Genomic DNA, 16,146 nt, shown 5'->3' with positions numbered 1-16,146 from the left:
GATTCTTTAACCTCCACAGCCCCTGCAGCCTCAGCACAGCCTGTCCCAGCACACAGGAAGGGGAAGGAGGTGCCAGGTGCTCACCATGGGCTTCTGCTGGGAGGGGCCTGGCATGGCCACCCCACTGCTGGTGTTCACAGCCTTCTTGGTGAGCTGGATGTAGACGTTGCCGTGGTCCCGGGACACCAGGCAGTGGTACAGGTCGTCGTAGCGCACCTCCAGGAAAATGGCCTCGCGGTCCGTGTAGTCCCCGCTCTTGAGGAAGTACACGGCCCTGGAGGAGATCAGCACGCAGCAGCTGTCCATGTTCTCCACTGCTATGAAGCTGCAGCAAAGATAAACCCAACCAGTATTAGCCTGGAGCTCAAACTAGCAAACTAACCTGTGTCCTCCCCCGTGCGGAGCGACCTCCAGAGTCTGTGTGGCAGGTTCAGTTCACCTGCATCTCCCCTGAACAGGTTACAGGTGGGGCTGATGAAGGACCCTCTCCCCTAATTATAAAAAGATCACGCTGTAAATCAAACATTGCTGCCAAATGCCTGGCAGCAGCTTTGGGCATTACAGGGGCACATAAAAATGTCCTCTGACAAGGTCTAGGAAGAATTATTTCCTTGCACTGGAGCACTGCAAGTCCTAATGCTGAGGCTTAACTGTAACCAGCTTCAGTTCCAGAGCGGCCACGTCAAAGCTCTGCAGACATTCACGAGGAGAGCCTTGTCCTTGTCCACACTGGAACCTTCCTGTCCTTCCCTGCTCCTCCTTCAAAGCCAAACCCAAGCTGAACCTGCTGCTGGGATCAGTAGCAGAAAAGAGAAATTAGCTGTTTAACAGGGGGTGAGAGGTTAAGCAGCAGGCAGGTTTCCCCAGGGAGATTAGCTGAGTGATGGATAGGAAGAGTGAGAGGGGAGTGAGTTCGGAATATTGAGAGTTATGATGGCTGAGAGGGCTGGTGTGTGAAAAAACAACAGTAAGAAATGCAGAAGCACAAGGGATGCTAAACACAGGAGTGGTTCTCCCCCAGTTCTACTGAAATGAGCCTCATTACTGGGGTTTCTAAATGCTGAAAAATTCAGCAACTTGAACGTGAAATCACAACTGGACAGAATAATGGAGTGCTAAATGGAGCAATGCAGCTCTGCCAACAGCCCCGGGGCTGAAGCACATCTGTAAAAGGAGGATTCTCCTGCTGTCAGGCAGGTCCCCAGTCACTGCCTTCTGAACCCAATGCTCATCCAAACCTCCGTGCTGCTCCTCAGACATCCTGCAGAACACTCCACTGGACTGGAAATCCAGGAGTTTGTTACTACTCAGTGGTTTTGGTGGACAGAAGAGCCTCCCATCTCCAAATCCATCTCTGGCTCTACCATTTAAGTAACACTGAGCACAAACTGCTCTGAGCTGTAGCCAAATAAACCCATAGCTATAAATGGAATGTTAGTAGCCAAAAATATGGCAAGGTCATGGTTTCTTTTTGTGGTATAAAAGGGTAACTCCACTAATTTTGTATTCCCAGTCCTCTCAAAGACAGTGTTCTGCACTGAACTCGTCTTTCCTCCTCACTCTCTTCACACTGAGAAAGGTGCCCCCAGATTGCAACCCACACTCTGAGCTCAGTGCTGAGAAGGGCACCACCAGCCCAATTAAAAAGGGTCTGTAATGTGCTTTGCCAGCTCTAACCTTGGGTAAAGCTCTGGGATAGGATAAATGAACTGTGTTCCTTTAAGTCAAACAAACTGAGAAAAAAGTGACTTTGGGCTCCCAGGAGTGCAGGTGAAGGACAAACATTCCCAGAGCCGGAAAGCAGCAGCTGCCCCGTCACAGTTCAAACACTTCGGGGAAGGCTCTGCCTTTGAAATCAGCCAAGTAGGATGCAGAGTGACACTTTTTATGAAGTGTCACAGAAAACTTAATTTAAACCCAGGGCAGCACTGCAGCTGCAGAGGAACAGCCTGGACAGGCACATCAAACACGGCAGGGTCTCCCCCAGAGCCCAGACCTGGCAGGGTCTCAGTGCCACGGGGGACAGAGGGGCAGCCACGGGCACAAACTGGGCACCTCCAGCTCCTGCAGAGCCCAGGGAAGCACCCGGGCAGTGGGACCGAGGGGTTGGGTTTGCTCCCTAAGAACAACACATGATGTATCTGCCTTCCCAGCAAGACTTTTACTGGTGTCATGTATATATTCTGAGGGATGGGAACAGAGGTCAGGGATTTCATGGAGAAGCCCAGAAACATTAGCTAATTTGTAGTTCAAGCTCTACATTTTGTTCTAAGTTTGAGTCATGCATCATTACCCCTTTGCTCTTGCCAACTGTTACTTTCTTCTCCAAGTCTAGTGCTCAAAACAGGTATGTTTAACCTTTTTAGATACTACTGAAAGATGCAACATTTTATTTTTTAAACCCATCTACACTATTAGAAATATCTCAAATTAATAAAATGAAAAATTAAATGAAACATGATCCAGTAGAACAAAGTAGAAGCAACCAGATCTCTGGAGAATTTGTGGGTTTTTTAACAACATCAGGAAGTAATTACACAATATTTTCCAGAAGTGAAACAGCGAGCCTAACTGGAAAAAAATGTGGAAACATTTAGTTAGAACAGTAGAGCAAGGTATTAAACCCCCTTTTATGGATTTAACTCTGAAGGAAAATATGCAAATAATCAGGTCTTTAAATGTGTTTCTGATTATGATACTCGGATAAAAGTCAGAGGCATAATTTTGTACTTATTTTCCATGACAAGAAACACTGTGTTCCTGTTGACTGATACTCCTAATGGCGAGAGTCACCGTGAATGAACAGTGGGACCTGATGACAAAGCCCATTGCTCTGCTCTGCGTCTCTTTTGGTCCCTCCCCTGCCCGAGTCAGCCAAGCACAGGGACCTGCAGTGGGATGGGACAGGGTGACCCCAGGGTGACCTCACAGGGCCACAGGCACGTGGCAGCCTGAGCTCTGCTCACAGAGCTGGAGGGGCCCGTGACTGAGACCTGCCCAGGGACACGGGGGCACTGCGGGACCCTCTGCAGCTCCAGCACCGGCAGCGCTGCCCCTTTGGGCTGGCACACACTGTGATGTGCCCCCTCGGTACTCACAACTCGTGCTGGATGTCGTCGGTGAGCCTGAAGAGCAGCTCCTGCCCCTCGGCGTGGCTGTCCCGGTAGCGCGGCAGGAGCCCCTGCGGCCCCCGGCAACAGCGCGGCCGGCGCGCCCGCTCGGCCTGTGTCCTGTGGGGACAGAGAGGGGGACATGGGGGACACTGCCGGACACTGCCAGACACACGGACACCGCCAGACACACGGACATGGGGCAGCCCCTGCCTCCCACAGACACTGCCAGACTCGCAGCTCTGCTCGCTGGGAAACACGAGGGCTGACGAACCCTGGGGACTCCAAGGGCTGCCCCAGCAAAGCACACGGGGCTGTCACACCTGCTCTGACAGATGTGCCTTTGTGTGGTTCTCCATCTCCAACAAGTGCCTGCAGTTTTCTTTTACAACCAAGGGGCAGTGGCTAAATTACTACGAAGCAGCAGCCTAAGCAGCTTATCCTCCCTAAAGGTTTGGGCATCTCTTTATCAGCAGAGCTTCACTGCTTTGACTGTTTCTCCTCGGTGCTCTACAGAAAACTGAGCTGCACCAACCCAGAGAGAGCTCACACTGATGGACAGAGCCAAAGACTGAGAACTGAAGGCTTGTGGAAATAGGAACATGCTGTTAGATTAAGAGAAAAGAAAAATCCTCAGTAATGAGCATCTCCATAGCAGGGTTTACACACTTTACCCTTCTGTCTGTTAAATAAAAATTGTCAGTAATACACATGTGAGGGCTGACAGACATCAGAGGTCGATGTTGGCCACAGCACTGCAGAGCTGCAGCCTTGGTTCCTCCCTGAGCAGTATTTTGTTAAAAAATAATACTCTGAATTCCTTCAAGCTCCTGGAACGCCCTGCCCCTGCAGAACTGTGTTCCAGGCTCCAAGCCCTGTCCCTTCCCAGCAGCATCACTCTGGGGCTGCTCCCTGCTATTTCATCCCTCTCCAGGCTACTGCTGTTACTGATTTCCCAGCCAAAGGCACCATTTTTCCCATCCTGACTCTTAGAACAGACCCTTTATGAGGAATTGCCTCCAGCCTTTCTGATCCAGAGACAGGAGGAAAATCCCACAGAACATCACCATTGCTTTTGGAGCATCAGCACTTCACATCTTGCACAACTTCCTAACTTTCCAAAGCAGGAAAATGGCACAATATCACTAATCCAAGAAGCCCCCATTGGCTGTTGAACCTCTCTATGGCACCTGCAGCTTCCACTGACAAGTCTAATGAGTGTCTGCAATGTATGGTGGGTTTTAATCAACCACTGGCCAATCAATAACATTTTTCTGAGACACTCCCTATCCTGCATTCAAAAAGGTTGGATAAGCAGCCACATGGGAGTGAGAAGCAGCACCATCCTTCAGACAAACATCCACCTGTGCCATCTCTAATCTTCTGTGGTGCTGTGAGAAGGGGGATCTGAAGCACTGCAAGCAAGACTACCCTAAAAATGGGAATAAAACAGAGCCTTTCAGTCCCACAGAAACCAGAACAACTGTGAACACTGGTTTCTAATGTCTGGCTTAGAGCAGGGCAGAGAGAGAGTACAGGTACAAAGGCACTGGGGACCACAGTGGCCTTCTGGAAGGTTTGGCAATTCTGATCTGGGGGTTTGGTTTTAGGGTTTGGTTTTTACTTTGACATGGAAGAAGCACTTCAGATCACAGTACAGTGCATGGTGTGCCCTCCATGCCCAAACATTCATCCTGGTGATAACGGGTCACTCCCATCTCCATGACAAGGTCAGCAGCTTTCCAACCCAGTGCCACTGGTTTGAGCCTGAACTGCTTTGATTTAGTCCATCACCTCGTTGGCAAACTGCTCTGTTTGGTCTGCACAGCTCAAAACATTCCACACCACTTGATTTTTTTAATCTAAAAATTTGTTCTACTGTCTCGAGTTACATTCTGTAAATAATAAGCAAGGCTGATGAAATCCCCCAAGCTGCAGATCTGCAGAGCAGAGTGAGCAGCGATGCCCACACATCTGGGTCCCATTACCAGGCACTCAGCAGAGCTGCTGATTCCTCTCTAATAAGCACACAAAGGCAATCCAAGGCAGGAATGCCCTCAGTCTGCCTGGCACAGCAGGGAGTGGTGCTGCTGGATGGGGCACAAAGGCCCTGCACAGGGTTCAGGCCAACAGAGCTGTGCCCTGCCCAGGGCTGAGCTCTGGGGCTCTCACTCCAGCTCACTGGGACCACTGGGACCAGCGCATGGTGTGAACTGGTGGTGTTTGCTGAGCAGTTCACACAATCCCTGGGGTTCAGCGGACCAGTTTTAAGCCGGAGGGTTTGCAATCAAACATCACCAACGTACTGAAGAAGAAAGTGGTCAGGTATTAGTGGGGATAATTATTTACCAACTTAGGCTGAGAAAACTCTACAAGAGACATCACATGTTTTCTGGAATCCCCAATCCTTGTTCCTTCCCTCCACATTCATCCCTCTCAGGCACCCACCCACCCGCCAGGTTCACACCCTCAGCTCTGCAGAGGGGCATAAATACACAGTGGTTTTGAGCACAGCAACTGCTCCTCATCTTTGAGGGTCTTCTGGACCTAAAAACTTTCCCTCAAGTGTACCCAGACTGCCCTGACAAAAACATTAAAAATCAAATTCAGAAGGCATCAGACTTTGTATATCAACAGATGCTGGTCTGTTAAAACAAACCATCCCACTTCTAACATGACTGAGAAATGATTTACAAATTACATATTTCAGTTTTCTCAGTATCACACCCAGAATAATTATTCAGAATAAAACAACTTTAGGAAATGTAGCAACCTCTCCTGAGAGAAAAAACAAGAACAAGCCCCATGACTGACACATTAGTCACCAGACTTCATTTAAAATATCGATCTGGGGACATCCCATCTGTCCTCCGGGTACGAGAACAGCACTGGCACTTACAGCTCTGTTCACAAACCCAGCCTCAGCATGGCACTCTGGATTGCATGTTCCCTGGGGATCCTTATTCTGAGGGGCAGTGCAGTTGGCTCCTGCTGACCTTTGGGATGCAGCTCCCACCAGGCAGGTCAGTGCCTGACCCCAGGATCTGGCACAGCTCTGCCATGGCATTCACTCCCTGCTTCCAGCACGGATGCTGTGAAGGTGTTCAAATGCGCACACGGCGCAGTCAGGGAGTGTTGGATTTGGCCTCAGAATGTCTCCCTTAGATGCAGGAATGTGTAAAATCCCAGGCCAGACAGCTCCCTGCTGACTGCAGATCTGAGGAAGCTTATATGGGCTGTTGACTCCAGCAAATGCATGGAATATATTGTGCTTGTTAAATGTGTTCCCAAAATGCTCATTTCGGGAAGAAACATGCAAATAAATGGTGCCTGGGGTTAAAACCTCCCACTTACAGTCAAATCCCTCCTCTTTGGAGGGCTCTCCCAGCTCAGATGCTGCAGACCTTCAGCTGACCCCGCGTGCCTCAGGAGGATTCAGTGTGCTGAAGAGCAACTGTTTGCCATGGACCTTGTTCCTGTCAGCTCCTTGGAGATGGAGCTCTTCTCCCCCTTCCCTCTTCTTTTGTACCAGAGCACAACAAAACTGGGAGCTGTTCCCTGGGTTTATGACTGTACACACCCTCATCAGGCTCCAAGTTCAAAAGGAAGTCAGAAGGGGGTATTTAAGACACTTAATTATGGCATCCATATTACAAATCCAACATGTGCATAAGGTGTATGTGCTTTTCTTCCAGACAACTGCCCTTGCCTGACACCAGCTCTGGGCATCCACCTCTGGCCCTGGCCCCATCTCTGCCTGGCACAGCTGGGCAGCAAACCCCACACTTCCCCAAGCACTCTGCTATCACCAGGCTTAAGGAGCTGACAAAACCTAACACTGCCATCTCAGCTCCCAGTTTCTCCCACTCTTCCTGCACAGATCACAGGGATGACTTCAGCTGCCACCCCAAAGTTTCCTGTCTCACAAATGTGTTGAAAAATGCTCCCATTCACCTTCTGACTCAATGTAAAAGATTCTTAGCAGACATTTCCTGCAACATCAATCTGGAAACAGGAGCTGAACATGCCTTAGTGAAACTAAAGTGCCCAGGGCCATAACATTGCTGTGTCTCAGGGCACTGTGGGAGGCTTTAAAATATTAAATCCTTTCTGTGCCAGACAGGGCCCTGTAGCAGCTGGAACACTGGTCTTGTGTCTGTGCTCACCACAGAATCCCAGACTGGTTTGGGCTGGAAGGGACCTTAAAGCTCATCCCATTCCACCTCTGCACGGGCAGGGACACCTCCCACAGCCCAGGCTGCTCCAAGCCCTGTCCAGCCTGGCCTGGGACACTGCCAGGGATAGGGAGTCACATTTATAGCAGTCCCATCAAACCTCATCAATGCCCAGTTGCAGTAAGTGCAACCATGGTCACTTTGAGTGTAAAATACTTTGAGGATAACAGAAATGCTTCCACATTGCAGTCCTGCCTTTCTGGGAAAGCGAATCCACTTTGGGGAAGAACGAACCAGGGCCCTGCCCAGCCCCAGGACAGACTCTGGGTGTGCATGAAGGACTGTGCCTGTCAACTCTATTGACTGGATGATTCTTCTCTTTCAGACCCTCCTTTTATACTCTTCAGTTACTACAATCTGGGCTGCAGCAGGCGCAGCAAAGTCCTCCAGCACAAACCTCACCCAACAAAAGGCTACTCACACAAGGTTTGTTTTGATTTTTAAAGTTCACAGTTGCAAGAGCAATTCAGATGACTGGCTGTACTTACAAAACTGATAAAGAGCATTCCACATGTTAACAGCAACATTAGGTGAAAAAATTATCTATAAAAATACCAGCCACATGCTAAATGAGGTGACATCAAGGCAATAAATAGCTCCATCTGTATGAAAGAGTTTGCAGAACAACCCAGAAGACGTCTCTGAACAAAAAAGTAACTATGGATAAAGCAGGGCTGGAAAAAAGTGTGTTGGATTTTTCCTGTTTTCCCCCTCTGGTTAAAGCCAAAGCTCAGTTTTCCATACTTTTCTGGGATCACTTTCTCAGTGTGCTGCCCATCAGCAATCAGCCCCCCAGTGCGCGGTGCAGGCCCGGCAGGCTCCACGTGAGCCCGTGTGTGAGTGGCAGCGTGTCCATTACAGGCAGTGTGAGAGGGTTAAACAGGACAGCCTCGGCTCTTTATAAACTTTTGCCCTCTGGATATGTACTCATTGGCTGCTGTACAAGGCTCGGGCTGCATTACACGCCTTAACGATATGGTTCAACTGCCGGTCAGGCTCGGGGCTGGCGCGGGGCCAGACCGCAATCAATGGGACACAAACCTCCCCCTTTCAGATCATCACGAAGGCTCATATTATCTCCTCTTTGTCGTGCTGGTTGGATTTATGGCGCGGAGCCCCGAGCCGCATTCCTGGCCGGGGCCCCCCTCGCTGGCGCGGCCGGAGCGTGCTCAGCATCGCGGGTAGTGCAGCAGGGCCTGTTTGCTCAGGGCTGCAACCAGAGGGTTCAGGGGAAGGGCAAAAGGACAGCACGAGTGTAAAACCCCATCCCAGCAGGCCCTGGGCGCCCGGCTCCGGCTGGGCTGAGCACAGACCCTGCCCTGGGACACTGCCCAGAGCTGGGCACACCTCGCCCGGGCTCTGCTGCTTCCCACTCAGCCTCCAACGGCCACGGCCACGTGGGCCTGGGCTAAGCTGCTCACAGCACTGCTCACAAGTGCTGTTGGTTTTGAAGCAAAGCTGCGTCTCTTCGCTGAAAACACAACCTGTCAGTGCCAAGAGCAGGACCTGCCTGGCCACAGGGACAGGGCCTGCACTGCTTTAGACACAGGGGGTGCCTCAGGGTGCTGATACCCCGAGATTTGGGCCATAGCAAGGAATTCTAGCGAGGCACAAACCCTCTGGAAATACAGTGTGGAGAGAAGAGTTTCATTTTGTCTAAAATGGGCATTTCCTACATCTTTATCTTTGGTCTGAGGATGGAGAAAGCTCCTCTCTGGGTATGCCCAGATCCTCTACTCAAAGTTTTATTAATGTGGTAATTAAGGGCACTTCTTGATGCAGGTCACAGACTGAAGGATGTAAAGAAACATTTAACGTGACCTCCAGGGAAAATCACTACAAGTGAAGGCAAATGGAAAGACAACTTAAAAGACTCTGCTCCAAATCCACACAAGAGGAGCAAATACTCACAGGGAAACCCCAGAACTGTCCCTGGTTGTGCCCATGGACTCATTCTTGAGCACACAGAATATCCAGGCTGACCTCCACCACTACTAGGACCAGTAAGACACTCCCAGGAATGGCCAGACCTGTAGTACCAGACCTCAGCCCTGTGGCACAGCAGCAGCTGTGTCAGGCCAGGAGGTGACACAGTCACTGCTCTGGGGAGCAGCTCCTGCCACTTGGGCCTTAGAAATAAGTAAATAAACAAATCCCGCACTCTTATTGCACTACAACAGTTTCATCTTTCCTGCTATTTTTATGAACTGAAAATCCTAGAAAATGGGCCAAAAGATTATGAAACCCACAGAAGGTGCATGAAATGTCTGTGGGTCTTGGGGCTCGAGCCCGACAGGTCCCTGCCAGGCTGTCCCGGGCCATGGCAGCACACAGGGCTGGAGAAAGAAAGCTTCAGTTCCTTCCTGAGGTGCACACACTCCCAACCTATCCCACCTCGTTCTGAGCAGGCAGATTTGTGAATGGGAACTGCAGATACTTTATGGCCTGGTCTTTGATGACTTTCTAGTTGCTTCTGCTGATGCTCATGCCTGAATATAGTTGGGTTTTTTTCCAAAGACTCTCCAATTCTACCCTAGGAGGCACCACTGAAGACCAGTTAAGTCTGCAGCTCTCTGGAACTGTTTCCACCCAAGACAAGTGTTACATAAAACACCCCAAGACAGCAGCGTCCCTTAGCAGAGATGCTGTGATCCAAGAACCACATGAGAGCCAGAAAACATGCAAGAGATAAAAGGTGTTCCTTCTGCCTTTTGGCCTTGGCATCCAAAAGCCAAATTTATTGGCTGAACTAGAAGATAATTAGACAGAACATGCAGGTTCTAGAAATACAAGTATTTCCAGAGGACATAAAACTTTCTCCCAGTCTAGCTGCATTCCTTTGAGTTAACAGCTAAATTCTGTGAAGAGGGCACACTGAGCAAGAATTCCACTTTGGGAAGCAAAAGCTTCACATCACGCAAAGTTTAAGTAGTAGAATAAATCTGTGGTAAATCCAACAAAGGATCTATCAGCTCTTTGCAGAAGGAAGTTCATAATTACTTCTGTTTCTGATGAACTACACCAGGCCAACATGACAGTGCCTTGGATTTAACCAGACTGGAAAACATCAGTCCCTGCTGCAGAAGTCTGTGTGCCCCAGGAAACTGCCCCACAGCCCCCAGGCCTGTGGCACTGGCAGGGAGCAAGGGCTGTGCCCACAGTGCCCATTTTGTGCCACCAGAGCAGCCTAATACAGCACAACACCTTTTCCTCACTAAGTCCCACCTTTCCAAACCAGCCAGAGCACCCCAGGCTGGCCCTGGTGCCTGCTCTGCCCCAGCAGCAGGTCAGCCCAGGACTGGGCACAGCCTGTGGGTGCCACCTCTGCCCAGGGAGGGAGATCACCTGCCCTCAGGGTAACTTACCAAGGCACTGGGAATATTTTGGGTTTGTGCAGAACACCACAGTAAGAACTCTGCATTTGTTATCTTTATGAAATTATTTGTTGCTATTAATGAATGGACATTAAAGAAAACCACAACTTCACATTTTGTGCTCGGGTAACTCCTCAGCAGTGCTCACGTCAAGGTTTTCCATCTTCTCCATCTGTCCTCCCCTCACAACATTCCCTTCCAGAGCCTCTCTCCCCTGAGCACAGGCTGAAAGCACCCAGGGCATCTTTCTGCCCTCACATGTCAAGTTAAATACTAAATGTTTTAGTGGGAAATTCTTCCTCCTCACAGAAGAGATGCTGGGATTCACAGTGCCAGCCAGACCCTGCCAAGGCCCCCCTGGTTAGTGCCAGCAGACGTGGCACCCCTGGCACACCAGTGGCTGCACTTTTCTTAGCCAGGTTATTGCTCAGTTTAACACATTCTGTCATGGCAAAGCAAGAAGTGACACAAAGGTTTTGCCCTCCCTTTTGGAATTCAAACCATCTACAGCTTCTTTGCTAAAATGTGGGTGCATAAACCCCCAGAGGCCCAATGTGAGGGAGCTGCAATGAATGGCCTCAACAACTGGAACCTTTGGGCTTGGAAAAGGGCCTTTCTGCCCCAGGTCAGGGGGTTTTCTGGGCTCTTCCTCTCTCAGACCCTGCTACTCCAAGTCCAGCTCATGGGCTCCAGAGGCTCATCAATGTAACATGAAAAGTGTAAGACTTGTATGATTAAACATTGCCTAACCCAGATTGCTGAGTTTTTCCTTAAACCTCCTATTACACACAAACATTCCTATAGAGCAGATGGGAAAGAAACCACATCTATATAATATTAATGAAGGATTATGTTGCTGCTGTAGGTCCAAACACTGTGGGTTTTACTTCCACTCCTTCCAAACAGTTAAACTGTGTCCCTGTTTTTGACCTTAACTAAGAAACTGCAGGCAACTGAGGGCTCCAAACATAAATGGGATTTGTTAGAGCAGACACCTCGGAACAGCCTCCTGGAAACACTTTTCAGACACACAGTGGGCATTTGCAGCAGGTACCAATCCCACTCAGCCCTCTAAGAAGGACAGGGAACTACTTCCCCCACAAGAAATCCACATTTACTGTAAGTAAATCAACAATCAAGAACAGACACTTCAACTACAGTGCCAGGATCTCCACCTGGACTACAGCAAGTTACCAGTGATAAAACCTCAAAGAACACTGAGCAGGTGGGAGTGGTAACACAAAAGGAAGCACCTACTGAGGTGCTGCAAAACATGTGGACACAACCCCAGGCTTGCTTAACTTCAAGGATCTCCTAATGTGAAGCTACAGTTGGAGGACAAATAAGGAGGTATTTAAAACTCCAGTAAGGACAGAAAGTACCAAAGGACCTGAGGAGGTCAGAAATATGGCAGGAATAAAATGGGATTCAACGTGTGAAACTGTAACCTGGTTCATCCAGGGAAAAAAAATCCAGAAGGCAAATGCTAAATGACAAGGAGATACCTGCAAAGCAGTAAAACAAAACAAAACATAAAACCCCCTCCTGGGTTGGGAAAACAAGCAGAAAAGTAGATCTCCATTTGCAATGTGGTATGGGGGGAAAGCAGCCAAGCCAATTCTGGATGGCCTGGAGAGCACAGAGTGCCCAGAGCAGGGCCCTTCTCCCACCACCCTGAGGGGAACCTGCACACTGGGGGTTCAAAGCAGCCCCAAAAGCAGAGGAACAATCCAGTCAGTGACAGGGAATGCAAACCCCTCAGCTGGACAGGGACTGGAACAGCCTTGGCTACAGCTGGGCCACAGCAGAGAAAGGGACAAACCTGCTCCAGGGTTACCCAGAAAATGTGTCATTCCCTGGGAAAAGGAGAAAGGATATGAGGGAAATCATTGCTCAAGTGTTTCACTGATTAGACTGATGAATATATTTTCTCTCTGGCTTCTAGAAAATCTTAGGAAGGGCTTTCCAGGAAAACAGCAATGTCCCCTTCAACAGAGTCATGACCCATAAATGACTGATGTTACTGTAAAGACTCTAAAAGTCAGATCTAGGTTGAGTCCAAGGTCAGGACAGAATTTGGGACACATAAAGAGGTGTAAAGGCTCACACAATATTAATCTGTAACACCTGAGAACCTCGAGAATATACTCTCAGCAGTTTATTTTAGCTAATGCTCCACACAACTAGGTAGGTATTTTCTGCTTCTCACTGGCAATGATATTCTCAACTCCACTGCTTTTGACCTGCCTATGCAAATCACTGCTAACAGAGAGATGGATGCACAAAGGCAAAACAAATGAATCTAAAATCAGTACATGTCTCCCAGGGCTGTGCTGGAGTGGAGAGCAAAGGAGCAGCCAGCACAGGCTACTGCTCTCCAGGTGAGGTGCATTTCAAAGAATCAAATATTTACATAACAGTGTTCCATGACCATTAATGGCTTGCCAATCTCACATTCTCTGCTCATACAGTCCCAGACAGAAATCATTGGAATTGGGGAGGTCATGGAGTTACCTCCTCACTTCTCATTTTCACATTGACTCTCAGAAAAGAACACAAACCCTCATAGCAACAGCCCAAGAATAATCTTAAACTCGCCCTGACCTGGCAGAAGCCTGAGAGAAAGCCATAAAGGCAGTTTCCTGCACTACTTGTTAGATTAGACACACATCTAAATATAAATGTTCTTTAGTTGTGCTGCTCTAGGATGTAAAACACGTTTCCAGGCGAGAGCTTTCCAAGCGTATCCAGAGACAGAACAGCTTTCCTGTTCTGAACTGGGCTTTAAGACTTTTGGCAGTATGTGACAAATATGGAAATAATCAGAACTCTTGTATGTGACACTGGAGTACTTGGAACACACAGAACCCTCTCAATGAAGGTATCAAGTCACAGGCATTAACTGTTTATAGATTAGATGTATGTTGCATTGTCAACAGCTGTTTTATGCTCTCCTCTGCATTAAAAGTATTAAGGCAGCTTTATTCATAAATAACAAGCACAATAAAAGATCTGATTAGATAATAAGTTAATAAGATTAGCCTTGAAAAGTCCACCCCAAAGTCAGATTTAAAGAAATATTTTCTTGCCCTTTAAACCTATCACCCCTTAAGCTCCATTGCCACTGTCTGTGCTCAGCCCCGCTGGCTCCATGTTCCCAACACACGGCTTGTCCCAACACAAATCCACCCACCTGAGGCCACCCCAGACTCCTGGCCATGCTGCCTGCCCACAGGACACCTGAGTGCTCTATTCCATCAGCAACTTTAGAGCTTGTCTCTTAGGAAAGCCAAGGACCTCAATGAAAAATTGTTCATCCTGCTCTGACCTGATCTGATGGGTCAAGTCAGGCAGCTGAAATTCAGAGCTGTTTTTTTACAATTCAGCCATATAAGTGGAGAGTTGCAAGGGACCTGTAATTTACAGTCCCATCTCCTGCTATTTAAATGCAACTGCAATGAAGTGGCTGACTCAGCTCTGCAGCAGCACACACAGGGCCGGTCCCGGGGAAGGTCACTCTGCTCAGGAGCTCAGCCTTCCTGTGGCCCAAACTCCACTGGAGCCAGTTCCTGTCCCACACTCACAGCCCTCAGGGCTGGCTGCCTTTGTGAGCTGAGCTTGGCAGAGCCTCCAGCCCAGCAGGCTCCAGAGCTGCGAGGAGGAGCAGCAGCTTGGCTGGAACGCGGGGCTGCTCCCGCTCCAAACCACACATACTTGAGCAGTTACAGATGCAGAGGGGACAGTGGGGCTCAGCAGCCCAGAACAGGCACAAACCCTTCCTTGGCTGTGTGGGCTGGGTTTTTTTAAACCCCCAGAAGAACAATTTGGTTGCTTCATTATATAAGCACATAAACCCCCCACACCAAACAAAACAGGAATGCAAAGTGTCTTAGAGGTGGAGGTGGGTTTTCTGGGAGTTTTTATCCCCCTCTTATGTTATCTACATATTCTCAAGTATATTTGTTTACATTAAAAAGTTTTGATCAGATTTTTGTGGACTGGAGAACTGAGTAACCTTGAGAAAACTTGGGGATTTTTTCCCAATTGTTTTCCCCCTTTCCTCTTGTAGATTATTGGGTCAGAAACTTTGCAGGGGATGTGTAGACACTAAAATAATTTCTCCGTGACAACAGTTATTTCAGAATCTAGTCAACCAAAATGTGTTTCAGCTCATCTGTCTTAACCTCTTCTCTTAACTGACAGTGAAGAAGCTACAGGGAAATGTGTCCTAAAGGAAACATAAGCCCAAGATCAGACCCTTCCCTCTCTCTCCCAGTTGGTGTCTGGTTTGGCAACTGTTGTAACACCATCTCTACCATGTACAGGCTGCATCTCTCAGAATTAAGGCAAAATATGAATTTTAAGAAAATGTGTAGCTTGAAACAAACTACAATAAACCCTGAGCTCAACCAGAAGTGCAGCTACAGCACAGCCAGGTGTGCCTCTCCCCACCCTGACATCAGTCCATCTGTACAGTCACAGAGTTAAGGCACATGCTGGTGGAACATTAGATGTGTTTTCTCAGGGATGCCCTTAAGAGTGCTCAGTTAATTCTGTGTATGTGAATGTACTTACCAAATTGTAATCCCTGACCTCTTGGTTTCACAAATCAGGGTAGGTACCAAACATGTGAGGCACAGTGTCCACACTCCCATTTTCACAACAAGGCACACCTCGGGTCACCCTTCAGGCTTCCTACACCTCACACTTCATCAAGCTTATTGTTCTTCACTCCGTCCCTGATGGAGACCCTTCAGGGTTCCAAGAGTGGCATAACAGAACATGGGAAATGGAAAAGCCAAAGGGAAGACAAAACAAGCAGAACCCCCAAGATTTTGCAAACATTTTTCTCCAAGCTTTCTGACAATAAAACTTACTCAGGGTTTTCTTTCACTTCTCCAGCACAGAGATCTCATGCACGTACAACAGGACCTGGCACATCACGGGAACTCTGGGCCACAGAGAGCACAGAGACTCTGCTCTCAGAGCAGTTCCCTGCCAGAGCCTGGCCCTTCCCCTGTGCCACACTCATGGGCAGTGCCAATCAACACTCAGGTACTTCAGGCAAAACCATCATTATTTTGCAGAGTCTGAACTGAGCACAGGAAGAACCCAAAGCATCTCCCTGACGTGCTGAGCCCTCAGCCCAGAGGAGGATGGGCAAGCAGATACCCAAGGGCATACAGGGGACACAGGGGACCTGTTAGAAGTGAGAACTATTACACAAAGTGAAAATTAGAAGATAATGACAGTATGTTGATGCCAGAACTCTTCAAATGTTTAAAGAACTGTTTTTCTACAGCTAAATGGAAGTTGGAGGTAGGGCAGGGAGAACTTAATTTTAACTCCATGTTACAATTCCACAGTAGAGTTCAATCTCATTACCAACAGCTATTTAAAACTGTTGCTTATTCTAATGCTGCAGCC

General features: G+C 48.6%; 1 protein-coding gene across 4 annotated transcripts in view; it reads right to left on the bottom strand.

Annotated features, from left to right (window-relative positions):
• Nucleotides 1-16,146, bottom strand: part of VPS13D (vacuolar protein sorting 13 homolog D) — an 87,820-nt gene that overhangs the window by 1,216 nt on the left and 70,458 nt on the right. For all 4 annotated transcript variants that reach the window (XM_071575998.1, XM_071576002.1, XM_071575999.1 and 1 more), the window contains 2 exons: nt 3,099-3,230; nt 85-325 (listed from right to left, as the gene is read on the bottom strand). In XM_071575998.1, coding sequence (XP_071432099.1) covers nt 85-325; nt 3,099-3,230 — 373 coding nt within the window. The remainder of the gene's footprint in view (nt 1-84; nt 326-3,098; nt 3,231-16,146) is intronic.

The sequence above is a fragment of the Pithys albifrons genome, chromosome 22 (genome assembly GCF_047495875.1).
Source record: "Pithys albifrons albifrons isolate INPA30051 chromosome 22, PitAlb_v1, whole genome shotgun sequence".
Classification (NCBI taxonomy): Eukaryota; Metazoa; Chordata; class Aves; order Passeriformes; family Thamnophilidae; genus Pithys; species Pithys albifrons.
This window is presented reverse-complemented; position numbering and strand designations above follow the sequence as displayed.